The 13,286-nt window shown below is 48.4% G+C and overlaps 1 protein-coding gene across 1 annotated transcript in view; it reads right to left on the bottom strand.

The window, feature by feature from the left end:
* The window catches only part of ITGB5 (integrin subunit beta 5), a 111,828-nt gene that overhangs the window by 35,795 nt on the left and 62,747 nt on the right, over positions 1–13,286 (bottom strand). The window contains exons 8-9 of the mRNA XM_065876736.1: positions 11,544–11,633; positions 4,576–4,710 (exon numbers count right to left, since the gene is read on the bottom strand). Of these exons, the coding sequence (XP_065732808.1) occupies positions 4,576–4,710; positions 11,544–11,633 (225 nt within the window). The remainder of the gene's footprint in view (positions 1–4,575; positions 4,711–11,543; positions 11,634–13,286) is intronic.

Genomic DNA, 13,286 nt, shown 5'->3' with positions numbered 1-13,286 from the left:
TCCTACCAGTTGGCCCAATCCTGCCTCTGCAGCCCCAGCTCCTCTCTTCTCAGTTCCCAACCCACTCCCCACCTCAGCTGCTTCCCACCTGCAATAGGGCAATCAATGCTCGTTCACACCTTCTTGGACTCACCACTAATGGGGCCTCCCCACCCCTTTTCTATGTCTGGAAAACTCGGAGCCTCAGCTCAAACAGCACCCCCTCTGCGATGCGGGGTCGTTCTTCCTTGGGGCTCCCGCAGCACCAGGCCCAGCTTTCATCACTGCCCCCAACCCTATGGGGTTGACTCCTGCACCTACATTTCCTCCACCAGATTTGTCCCCGGGACAAATGTCAAGGGGGAAATGCCCACATGCTCAGGAGCAAACCTAAGTCCAACTGTCAGCTCTTTGGAGAAAGTTCAGCCTGAGATGAGGGACAGAAGTACATCTCTCCTTCAGCAATAAGGGGGTTGAGGGGAAGCCCCCCAGTTCTCCCTCCAGGCCAGCTCCGTGGACATGTGCCCGTGCAGTCACACAGAGACCCATGCTCAGAAGGGCCCGTGCTTAGTTTAATGCTCTGCTCTTGTCATCCTGAAATTCTTTATTTTTTAACAAGGACCCCACATTTCCATTTTGCCCTGGATTCTGCCCCTCACTGCCTCCAGGGCCTCAAAGAGCTCACCTCTGGTGGCCTGCAGGCAGCACCGGGTCCGGCTATGACAGGCAAGTGGCCACTGCTCCATGTCAGCTTGTTTCTACCCACAGAGAACAAAACCTCACAGCCCTGGCGGCAGAGCCGGGGGCCATGTGACTGCGGCCTTTTGGGCAGACAGAGGAAACAAGGAGCCAGCATGGCAGGCCTGCCTTTGGGCCTCTGTCTCAACAGGACCACGGCCCCTGGGACCCCAAGGGAGGCTCTCCCTGGCCCGCCCGTGTGGAACTGCCATGGAGGGCGTGGGAGAAGCACCCTTCTTCCTTCCGTTTCAAATGCTCTAGAAGTCATCCAAATACGTCTGAGATTTTCCACTTTTGTGAAAAATGCCACTTAAAATCCTTTCCTGTCTTCTGGACAATGTTCCTATTTTTCCAAAGTATCCTATCCTAGCAAAAAACAAAATCTGTACCCTAGAGTGTCCGTACAAAAGTGGTGATGATCCCACCTTTAGCTCCTCTGAAACTTTTACTTTCAAAATGCACAAGGTATAAGGAAAAAAACACAAACTTTGGCATCAGTGGTTGCAGCTCTGACTCCTGGCGCTTGTGCTCACCAGCAGCCAGGGCCCCCCACCTTGGAGCCTCAGTCTTTCTCACATAAAATGGGGAAGTAATGTCTACCTGACAGAGGTTGCAAGCAGCAGAGGAAGCTAGCAGCCAAGCCCTAGCAGAGCATGGAGAGTATAATAAATTCCCACGAAATGGTAACTCTGTCATTCCCTCCATGGTCAGAAGGCAATGACCAGGGAGAAGACTTGGTCTGGAGAGAGCTGTGAGTCCACTGCCGTCTGTGGGTGATCCCACATCTCGGGACGCCCAGCAGCACTGAGCCCCAGGGGGTGTACACAGAATGCGGTGAGGTGTTCCCTGCTGGAGGCCCCGGCCCCTGCTATGGTGCTCTGCTCTGAGGCGAGCCGTCTGAACGGGGATGATGGAACAGAACCACAGGCATGGGCAGCAAGAGGCCAGTGGGAGGGGGCATGGGTGCTGGCATCAGAGCCAGAAAGCCCTGGCCTTGAACTTGAACTTCGCCACTTACTGGCTGCTACTTACTTGGGCACTTAATTGAATTCTTCGTGCCTCAGTTTTTCTCATCTGTCAACATGAATAACTATCTTCCTTACAAGGGACCCAGTGAGGTACATGGAGCTAACCCTTTGTCCAGTTACTTTCCAGTCCTTTCCAATACTAACAGCACTGCCCCCTTGGGTCCATTAGGGACCCAATATTCTTATAATAATTATATAATAATAATATAATTATATAATATTCTTATAATAATTTCCCCTCTTCTCTTATGGCAGCATAAACTGGCTTCAGTTTCCTGCATTCAAAAAGAATTCCAACTTTATGCTATTATTAGCAACAAACACCAGTTCCTTTGATCTTCCTGGTGTCTACATACCTCCATCATGATAGTTCCTTTACACTTGCCCTCTGGAAAAAAAAAACAAAACTGAACAAAGAACTCCAGACGCGGTCTGACCCACACAAAAAAGAGTGAAACCATTTTCTCTGGGGTTCCATTAATGCAGCCTCAGTTGGCATTTTTTTTTAAAGCAACACTGCTTATTCACACTGAGCCTTTGGGAATTAGAATCTACCAGATCCTTTTCTTAAAAGCTACTATCAAACCAAGTTCCCTCTATCCTATTAATATTCTGAACTTAATGCAAGATATTAATCCTGATGATTTCAACCCAGCTCAATTTTTTAAAATGTTCTTAAATCTTGGTTCTCCTGCTTCATAAGCTAACCTGTTTTCTCCAGCTCTGTGACCTCCCCAACTCTGATAAGTAGTTCTCCCTCGAGTTAATCTCAAGCCGGGAGTAGACAGGAGACAGCTGGAACCTTTTCAAGTCTTCCTCCAGATGACGTTACCAACACTCTTAGAAAGCAGGTTTACTCAGCTATGCATCTGCCTAGCTGTGCTATCACCGACCCATGTTACCTGTCTTTGCATAAGGATGTCATTAGAAATTGTCAAGAGACTTCCTGAAACCCAGGCGCCTCGTGTGTGTGCTGTACATCCTCCTCCTTGCCTCTGTTCCACTGAACCTATTTGTCCAAGAAAGAGGTTCCTTGTTTGGGTGTTTTTCACACATCATTCTTTAGCTTTCCTGACACACTGCACCAAACATCCCATCCACAGATCCACAGAATCCACTTATGTGTAGTTTTTCTGGTTAGTTCTGCCTCCTTCCAGTTTTCACAGCTGTCTCTTTAAAGCCGGTGACTATAAGGCTTTTGTGTTTTTTAAAAACATCATCTGGATTGATTAATCATTGCAATTGATCAAAACAACATAAATATATCACAAAATTTGACAAGTATTAAAAATAAAATTTTATTGGATGCGCCACTTTAATGAGATGGGGCTTTCCCCGCCCAAGCAGTTCATGTACATTGAAAATATTACTCATTCCTAAATAAGACAGGGAATGGCATCAATTCTACTCCTATTTTTTATTTGTATAGATTAAAGCACTCTCTCCAAAATTTATTCAGGTCGATAGGAAAATGGGAATAGGAGTTTTGTTACAGCAACGTCACCTTATTCTATGAGTACCTTCTTAGCGAAACGCCATAAATAATCATTTTAAATTGTTAATGATTCATCGTTTGAAAACTTGATTAGGCCAATCTTTCAATTTTTTTTTTTTTTAAAGCAAAAAGAAACTTGGAAAAAAACCTGCGTTAGAAAAAGATCTGTTACCTAGTCATTAGAGTCCTTCACTTTCTCCACCTTGATACTGCATTCTGAATGGGCCCTTGGCTGGGGTGAGGTACCACTGTTAAGATTTAGAATGGGTGAGATGTATGCCTGTGGGCTGTAACATGGGCGAAGGGCAGTTGGGAAGGGGAAGGAGGGAGAGAATCAATTACAGAACGTGAGGCAGCTCCAGAAGACCGCACTGCAGTGTAAGGAGTCATGCGGACACACCTCTGTCTTTTTTGGGGCCGTTTCCCTGGAATCCAGGGTATGTCTGCTTATCTCCACCTTGGCCATCATTAGTGCTTATGAAAGCCCAGGAGATACGGTCATGTATTTTTAAGGTCCCTATAATTTTTCTGGTTCCAACCAGATTCTTTAGTTACAGAAGAGAACTTTCCCTCAGTCTTCTATTTGCCTTTCCATTTTCTGAGCAATGAAAAATGTGTCAATAAAGCAAGGAATGGATCTCACAGTCTGCTTCTGGCAGCAGGACTCTCTAGAAATGAGGATGGCTCTCCATCACCACTCTGCCTGCCTCTGAGCCAGTATTTCATCTTTGTTCTCATCATCCGTATATCTTCCTTCTTCCCTCACGTCCTTGGCTTGGTACACAGATACACATCTTTATACACAATGTTGCTTCTCCACCATTTAGTTATATTCACTTAAATCCAGACAAGGCACCCATGCCCTCCATTGCAACAGAGTTATCCATTCCATCTCATCAAATCAGAAGAGGTGGATGGCTTTCTTCATATTTTACAGAAAGGAAAAGTGAAAGTCAGATTACCCAAGGCACAGGGCAAGCTGTAGAAGACTAGAAACGAAGGCAGGGTCTTTTAGCTTTCCACCTACACTCTCCCACCCGATTTCATCCCTGTCAAAGATAATGATGGTTTAAGACACCAAAAGCACAATGTCAACTTGAGGAAGCCTTAAGTGACAATGCACTGAAGGCTGTGTGCTGCCTGCAGCTTTTTACTAAGTCCACCTGCATCTTAAAGACACAGCACAGGGCAGGCTTAGGAAAGTCCTCCAGCGTGCAGAGTTGGAAGACAGAATATAAACTCCTAAAGGCCTCTAATAAGTCACGAAAGTTATCAGAAGCCAAAGAATGATGACCAACATTAACAAGTATAAACAAATGGGAGGTGAGAACTTACTGTGTCCCCGATCTTCAGGCCTTCACACTTCCTCTGACCAGGGTAAGATACACCATCCTGGCAGGTAGCAGTGAAAAAGAGATTGATATCCTCAGGCTGATCCCAGACGGACAGCTCCACTTTAGACCGGATGCTCTGAACAGAGAGAGAAGATGAAGCCAGAACCACTTAGTAAAGGCTGCAGCCAAGATGTTCTCCACACTGGTTCTCTGATGCCCACATGGCTTCCTTTAACTCCAGGATCTCAAGCCAAGGCAAGAGCCAGTGGGCTAGGTTCGCTGCCCCTCCCTCATCCCTTTCATCCTCTCCACACCCACACACCATCTTACTAGCCCTGGCCTGAGGTCTCCCTCTGTGAGCTCAGAGAAGTCGCTAATGGCTCACCTGCCATATGATAATCTCATCTGCTTCCAGGGGTCATTCTCTCGTCTCTGCAGAGTCACCCCATCCCCACCCTCAGCTTCAGACAGCGCCTCAAATCTTGCCGTGCGTGCCCCAGACGCTGGGCCTTTGCACGTGCCTGGGATGATGTCCCTTTGCTCAGCTGCTCTTCTCTCCCCTCCCCCCGCCCTCCTTCAGCTCCCTATCTTCCTTCTCCATCAGCTCAGCAGGCACCTCAATGAGGTCCAAATTCATGAGCTCTGAACTACATTCTGAGAGAATAAGACCTTATACGTGGATTCTGTTCTCAAGACAACGGATGAAGCAAAAATCAAGCCAGAATTACCCGACAGATTAGAAAAAATAAAAGACTAAAATTATCAAGTGTTGGAAATGAGTTGGAGCAACTGGGTGCCTCATACCCTGCTGGTGGGAGCGTGAACTGGTACAACCCTTGAGTAAAACATTAGGCAGTACCTACTAATGCTTAGGTCAACCTTAGACAAGCAATTTACCCTAGGATTATATCCAACAGAGATGTGTACTGACCAGAAAACACGTACGAATGTTCGCAGCAATGCTGTCTGTAACAGCTAGAAACTGGAACTACCCAAATGCCTATCAACAGAACAGACTTTTTGTTTCTCAAATTACGGTGTGTTCATGTAGAATATCACACAGTACAAGAATGAATGAAATGACTACATGTCATGACATTGATGAATCTCATATCACACAGCCCAGAAGAAGCCAGATGCAGAAGGCATACATAGTCTATGATTCTATTTATATGAAACTCAAAAACGGGCACAACTAACAGTTACCCCCAGGGGAGAGTAACAGAAAAGGACACAGGGGTTCTGGGTGCTCGTAATATTCTGCTTTTGGGCCTGGGTGGTTCTATACTCAGGTGTATTTATTTAATTTATTTATTTTTGCAGTGCGCGGGCCTCTCACTGTTGTGGCCTCTCCCGTTGCAGAGCACAGGCTCCGGACGCGCAGGCTCAGCGGCCATGGCTCACGGGCCCAGCCGCTCTGCGGCACGTGGGATCCTCCCAGTCCGGAGCATGAACCCGTGTCCCCTGCATCGGCAGGCGGACTCTCAACCACTGTGCCACCAGGGAAGCCCTACTCGGGTGTATTTAGTTTGTAAAAAGTCTGTACAACCCTCTGTAGGTCTCCAAGTTTAAAAAATTGACACTGAGTATCTCTAAGGAGGATGTACTTTAGAGACAGAGGCCAAATGAAATAACTGGCTTGTAGTTAGGGCACATCTTACAAAAAGAATTTTTTATACACTAAATACACTCAGAATAGCAGGGTGCACATACTCTGAGAGACACATGGACACCCCCTCCAGATCAACTGACAGCCCTTCAGACTCCCACCTCCTTCTCAGGCACACTCCAGGGAACAGGGCGTTGGACGGAATGGCAGGCAGAAGTGCTTCCTGCTCTCATGGGGTTTCTTTTCTTTCTTTTTCTCTTTTCTGCTGAGCATGTAGTGTCAAACTTGAATTAGGTAAATATGCAGCTTCCCCAACACATTAACAGCTTGTTGAAAACACTCTCTGCAAAAAATAGTCTCTCCCTTTGCAACAAATTGTCTAAGTGCTTCTACAACTCTAAAAATACTCTTTTAAATCCACTTCCTCTTGTAAGTGCCAGCCTCCACTGGCAGAGGGCTTGAGAGCGCCACTCGGCACACACAGCTCTCCTGCTGTTCACAAATCTGTTCTCCCCACTGAGCTGTGAATTTCAAGGACCATATCATATTTCTCTCTAAGACTGAACACAAGCTTTTGCTGAATGGATGGATGGGTGGGTGGGTGGGTGGATGGATGGGTGGATGGGTGGATGGATGGACGGATGGATGTTTTAACAGCAGCTATGGTAGACAGCTCAGGCCTATTGGAAGAAACTTAATTTTTGAAAGACAAGGTAAATTAAAAAGTATATATATTAAATGCAAATAAATATGAGGATGAGGCAAAACAGTTTATCATTAAAGGGCTAGGTAGATTGGAGCTATTTAAAAATTACTTGGGATCAGTCTGATGAAATATGAGGGCCCCGTGGCTCACAAACAAGACTTTGGGAGAAAGCATCAGCCATTCCCATCAAGATGTGCTGAAGCCACTACCCGGAAGCATTAATGGGGAACTCGGAGGAGGGAGAGAGCGCACTGGGGACCGGGACTCCTATTCAATGAACCAGTAACTATAACAGGTGCAAACAGAATCCTATATTCTACTCTGGCCGTGAGACCCCAAGCTTTGTGTTCAGATCTGAAGTTTGTATTATTCCTGATCCCCATGTTGTCTCGGGTAGGAACTGTGGAGATTATTCAGTTCAAACCTCCCATTTTATGGAAGTGGGAACTGAGGCCAAAGAAAGGGCCTTATCCAGGGCCACTCAGCTGCCAGGGGCAGGCAGGCAGGACCAGAACCGGGCCTTCTGGGTCTCCCGGCAGTGCTCTCTGTAGTCACCAGACCGGGCCTTTCTTTACTCGAAAACTGGCTCTGATCTTGGAGAGTGCAGATGGTCAGGTTGCATCCTGGTTGAGTCAGTTTCCCCTCAGAGATTATGAGCTCCTGGAGGGCAGGACTGTGTTCTGTTCACTGTTTTATTCCCACCGTGTGGCATGAGGCCTGCCACACGTCAGACAGTATTTATTTGTTGAACAAATGAATGAAATGGAGTACAGGATATATAGCAGAGGATCAAAGCCACAGCCAGTGCAGTTCTGATGCATGAAAACTCTTGTGTCATAAGATAATTATCTGAAATTCAATTAATTCTTACCAAATTTGCCTCTGAACACGATCCCTTACTCCTCACCCTAGGACAAGAAGACAATGTCAAGAAGTTTAAAGGCTATTAAATACTCAGGCTAGGTCCCATCTGCAACTGCTTTAAGTCAGGCCAGCTGTGGAGTGGGTGGGAGCAGACTTCATGGCAACAACAAAAAGAGAAACATGTGCTCGGAGAGGACTCTGATGTCACCCTCCACATGCAGCTCTAGTGGTTTCCAGCTCATTCTTTTCTTTCCCACTCTGAAAAGGGACCCCCCCCCCCGCCATGATTTCTCTCTGAGTCCTACCCCCCTTTGTCAAGGTGACATAATGCTGGTGGTGTGTGTGTGTGTTTGTGTATGTGTGTGTTTGCACGCACCCAGGGCCCTACCTCCGAGCTCTGGAAGGGAACCTCTCGCCAGCACCCACTGTACAGCAAAGCTCCACGCTGGTGATCTCTCACAATAAAGAAGTTGGCACAGCAAGAAAAAACATAGAAATCGAAGCCCAGAGGTGAACGTTTCACACAGTGAAAGCCAAGGACGACAGACTCGATTCTACGAGACGTTACATTACACGTGCCCTTTCCGTTTTGCTCCCTCCACAGCCCAGAGTCACACCACGGCCATGCCCACTGCTACCTGTGCCCTGCTGCAATCCTCTCAGGATGTCCCCACGGACGGTGTACAAACTGTAAGCGAGGCAGAAGTCAGCCCCAAAGCACAGAGGTGGCAAGGTGACGCAGAGAAACACAAACGGTCCCATGAGAGCTGTGCTCGGACCGTGGCCAGGGAGAGGAACAGGTGAAAGGACAACCAGAGCCCCCGCACGGGCCAAAGCGCACGTGCACACGTACACGCACACACACACACACACACACACACATCCACACCCGTGCACGTTCAAATCCAGAAGTATGGGCAGCTGAGGCCCAGCCCGGGCCTTCCCGTTTGCCAGAAAGGACGGCAGCCGGCGGACAGGGTGCTAATCAACGTCAAGTACCAACATACCCCCAACGCGGCTTCCACCGACTAGACTGTGCTCTGAATACCTTGCTGTTTCTATATTTAATATATTTCTTTAAATTTCCACTGAAGGAAAGGGCAGAAGTAGGGAGTTACCAAGGGTCCTGACTTTTTAGGGTGATGTATACATTCACCGCCTTGATGTAGTGATGGTTTCACAGGTGTGCACGTGTTAAAACTTATCAAATATACACTTTAAATCTGTCCACTGGATTGTGGGTTAGTTATCTCTCAATAAATCTGCTTGCATTTTCCAATGAATCTGCATAGTCGTTGTGGACAGTATTCCAGAAACGCCCATTTTAAAGGGTGAATTTCACACGTTCGCTCATGAGTCACACGTCTCGTTTCTTAACATGTTCTCAGTTTAACTCAGAGTCCAGCTACAGTACCAGATTCCCAAAGGTCCTCAGGGGGCTCATCCCAGGTTCCAAACGCAGCTCCTGCCTGGAATAGACCCCCTTCTCTACTCTTCCGGTTCCCAAATCATCAGCCGCAGAAAGGGCTCCCTGCTCCTCTCCTGACCTCTGCCTAAACCCAGGCCCCTGGATTTCCATTAAGAAAACGAATTTATCCACCATGAATCCTGCTCAGGGCCAATGCAACGTGCCTCAGAGGGAGAGCAGCACTGAGCGCTTATGAGATCCTGCCCAGGGAACCACCACCACTGTCTCGTGCACCCTGGTCATCAGGGGACCCACACACGGACGTGGACGTGCAAACCGCTTGGCCGCACAGAACGCTGACTGAGCAGAGCACCTTTTCCATTTCTGGTGCACACAGAACTGGGTGTCATGATGCCCTCCTATATTAAAGTCTCGAGGAGCAGGGCCCTGGGCCTTTGGCAGGAAACGCTCCCGGGGGAGCCCCAGAGCTCTGTCAGCCACCCAGGGTGTCAGAACTCAGGAGCTGACCTAGGATGGAAATGCTGGGGGATGGCTCCTCCCCAGAAACCCAGGAGAAATCCACAGCCCACGCCAAAGCCCAGGATGTGATTGCCCTTCAGCCATTTCTTCCCCAAAGGCCCTGGCTTGGCAGGAGGCAAGCACTGGCCACTGCACTGTTGACAGCGGGTCCAGCAGTGGCCCCCTGCTAACCCAGGGGTCTCTAAGCCCCGGGACCCCAGCAGGACAGAGAGAGCAGCCCAGGGTAGGCCTCCGGCTCTCGCACTGACTCCTCTGTTCCATGTCCAGAGCTTGAGGCCCAAGGCATCATGGTGAAGAGCGGCCCTCGGGACGGGGGTGACATTGGGTAGGCCCAGCCCCCCGCCAACACACACTCTTCTCAGACTCTCAGCGTGTTACACGTCCACTCACTGTGGAATCTGAAAACTGCCAAGTGTAGTTAACCTGGAAATCTGGTCTCAATGGGTTCTGAGGTGGCCACTGGATACGATGAGGATTAAAGGTCAGAGATCAGAAAAGAGGACGTTAGTATGTCGGGGGAATAAGTTAGGAAAGGAGAAGGAAGTCTAGTTTCTCGCGACAGGAAGTTCCCGGAGTGAGGCGGATCACAGCCTGTGTGAGAGGCAGAGGATCCTTAGCTGTACAAAGGTGGAGGTGCGGAGGACGGAAAACCAGCCACAAATCCTCACCGCTGCCCACTCACCGCCTTCAGGACACTGAGGCTCCAGGAGACCCCAGGAGACCAGGTGAGGGCTGGGAACCCCCAAGCTCTGGGTCCCCCGTGGCGAGGCCATTACCTACAGCTCCTGGTCTAGCCGGGCAGTAACGCAAAATAAGGCTGGGGCTTCCCTGGTGGCGCAGTGGTTGAGAGTCCGCCTGCCGATGCACGGGACATGGGTTCGTGCCCCGGTCTGGGAAGATCCCACATGCCGCGGAGCGGCTGGGCCCGTGAGCCGTGGCCGCTGAGCCTGCGTGTCCGGAGCCTGTGCTCCGCGACAGGATAGGCCACAGCAGTGAGAGGCCCGCGTACAGCAAAAAAAAAACATAAACAAAATAAGGCTGCATCAGTAGGGTCACAAATTCAACTGGAAAGGCAGAGCTCCAAATACACATATGAAAATCAGTCATGGGAAAGTAAGATGGTTTTTCTAACACACGTGATACCAGAGTGTTTAATCACATTCCCAGGTTAGCCCACATGTCTATTCTACGTAAGTTCAGGACTAACATTATTCCTTAAACTACATTTCCTCTATGTAGAACTTTGTTTTAACAGGAAGATGCACTCTGAATTCCAATTTGGGAATTACCAGGCCTCATGAGGGGCTGGGTGGGCACTGGAGGCCTTGCAAGGAGGCGACAGCTGAGGGCACATACTTCCCAGCACAAGAAACCATGCTTGTCGTTTTCCCGAGAAAAGGTAGGTCTGAGTCAAATACCACCTGAGTGTTAGAAACTGAGAGGAAGGAGGGTAGGAAGGAGAAAGGTTTGGGAATCATGGGTGACTGGCTTGGGATGTGGCAGTGACTGCTAAACTACATCCTTAAGTGCTGTACTTAGTAGAGCAGAGCCGAGTTAACAGGACGGGTTACAAAAGCACAGGATTTAACAGGCCCACTCAGGTTTCCTCTGAGAGGACCTGATTACAATCAGACCCTAAGTGTCCAGACTCATTCTAGTCTGCAGGTCTATGTGGAGCTCCAGAAGCCTGGGGGATTTCATTCCTGCCCCCTGGGAGGCGAAGTCAGCGTGTGTGCTTCTCACTTCTCGCCACGGGGAACACAGAGACCTGAGTCCACCTCAGTCCACACCAGCTCCCGGAGCCTCAGTGGGAGAGGGTGGGGGAAGGAACCAGTGACTTACGTTGTATGCATTGATAATCAGTTGAATTATATTTTTGGAGTCTCCGTGTAATATCTCCACCGTTGTTCCAGGTATCAGGGCTGTAAAATTCTTGGGGGGAAAAAAAAAAAAGAAAACAAATGAGCCCATTTTGCCCTTCCACACTGTCAAAGAGTGAACACTGCCCTACTAAGCTAGAACCGTCAGGGCCCCCAGCACTGATTCTGCCACTCTCTCGCACCGTAAACTAGAGAAGATGCCATAAGCAGAGGTAAGAAGAAGGCACAGGGAATGGAGTTGTTGCAGTCGGCTGTGGAATCTCGATTCTTGAAGGCCTGGGTGGAAAGGGCCTGACAAGATCTGTTCCTAAAGCATAATGTCATGCTTCTTCTTGGAGAGCCCTCCTCTCTGGCACGTAATGGACAACTCTCTGGAATTCCATCCTCTAAGGTCAATATATTATTGATGTGCTCGCCCTCTCCCCCCTAGACTACACAGGCATTCCCAGGTTCAGTTCAAGGATGCCCTCGACCTGGCCAGCAGAAGTGAAAGGGGAAACTTTTCTAAGGGTCTCGAATACAGCCTCTTTTCCTAGGAGAGAAATGAACGTGAATGGTGCCTTCCCAAGGAGGTCTGGTATCTCCGGGTGAAGTCTTTGGCAAAGCAGGCAGCCTTGAAGTGGCTGCCTTTCCTCTTTCACTTGTACGAAGGCCTGAGTATATCACTTACTAAAGTGACAGAAATTGTTAGAAACACCCGCCACCCTCAGCCTGCCTTTGGACTGGATATGCCTCCCGAGCGAGAGGTCCTTGGTTCTGAGCAAGGCTGGCTTAAGCCAAGGTGGGTCTCTCTTCCCTCCTGAAGCATCCGGTAGGATTCTCAGTACAGTCTGTGCAACTGACCTCTCTAAAAATGGTATTTGTAAATGGATATGTTCTATCCTGCTATCTTCACTAAGCAACCTCCTTCCCTTGTTTTCATCTTCTAAAATTGATTCAGACTAAAAGAGGATAAAGAACTCAAGAAGGTGTAAGTGGCATTTTATCAATGATTATCTCAGGCAGAAGCAACAGAAACACACCATCAGACAAGGGTTCTTTCGGGGATACTTAAGAGCAGTAAAGAGAGGGGACAGGGGTTGGCTGTTCTAGAGGTGGGGATTAATTTCTCATAACCTCTCAATTCAAAAGATGTCAGAGGTGAGCTGGGCTTCACACTTGGCTCACACGAACACTCCCTGAGCAGTCTGGAGGAGAGTTCTAGCGAAAGGCAACTTGCCTGTGATCGTGGGAAAGAGCACATTCACGAGGGAAATGTATAATGGTGGCCCATGGGATGACCCGGGAAGAGTCTCTCTTAGACAGGGCAGACTCACACACATACTACTCTGTTCACTCAAGACACGTAGTTTTCTTCGGAAATTCCTGTCCCAAACTAACCCACTGGTCCCCCGTACTCTGCAGGAAGGCATAAAAACTCTGGACTGTGGAACTGGTGATGTAGCCTGCCTAGATGCCTAGCTTCCTTTCTGTACATTTTCATTGTATATCATCCTTCCCTCTTCCCCCCTGGGTGTTTCCATTTCATCATCTGAAAAACTATTTCCAAAGTTTTTCTCATTACCAAATTAGAAACCATATGTTTAACTTCCTTGGTATGTACTGCTATATGAACGCTTAAGAGCTTCCTTAATACTATTATTTTCCAGTAGATCGGGTCAGGGCTATATTCCACCCTCCTCTGGATCTCCGCCCACACAGAACA

Source organism: Phocoena phocoena, chromosome 4, assembly GCF_963924675.1.
Source record: "Phocoena phocoena chromosome 4, mPhoPho1.1, whole genome shotgun sequence".
Classification (NCBI taxonomy): domain Eukaryota; kingdom Metazoa; phylum Chordata; class Mammalia; order Artiodactyla; family Phocoenidae; genus Phocoena; species Phocoena phocoena.
This window is presented reverse-complemented; position numbering and strand designations above follow the sequence as displayed.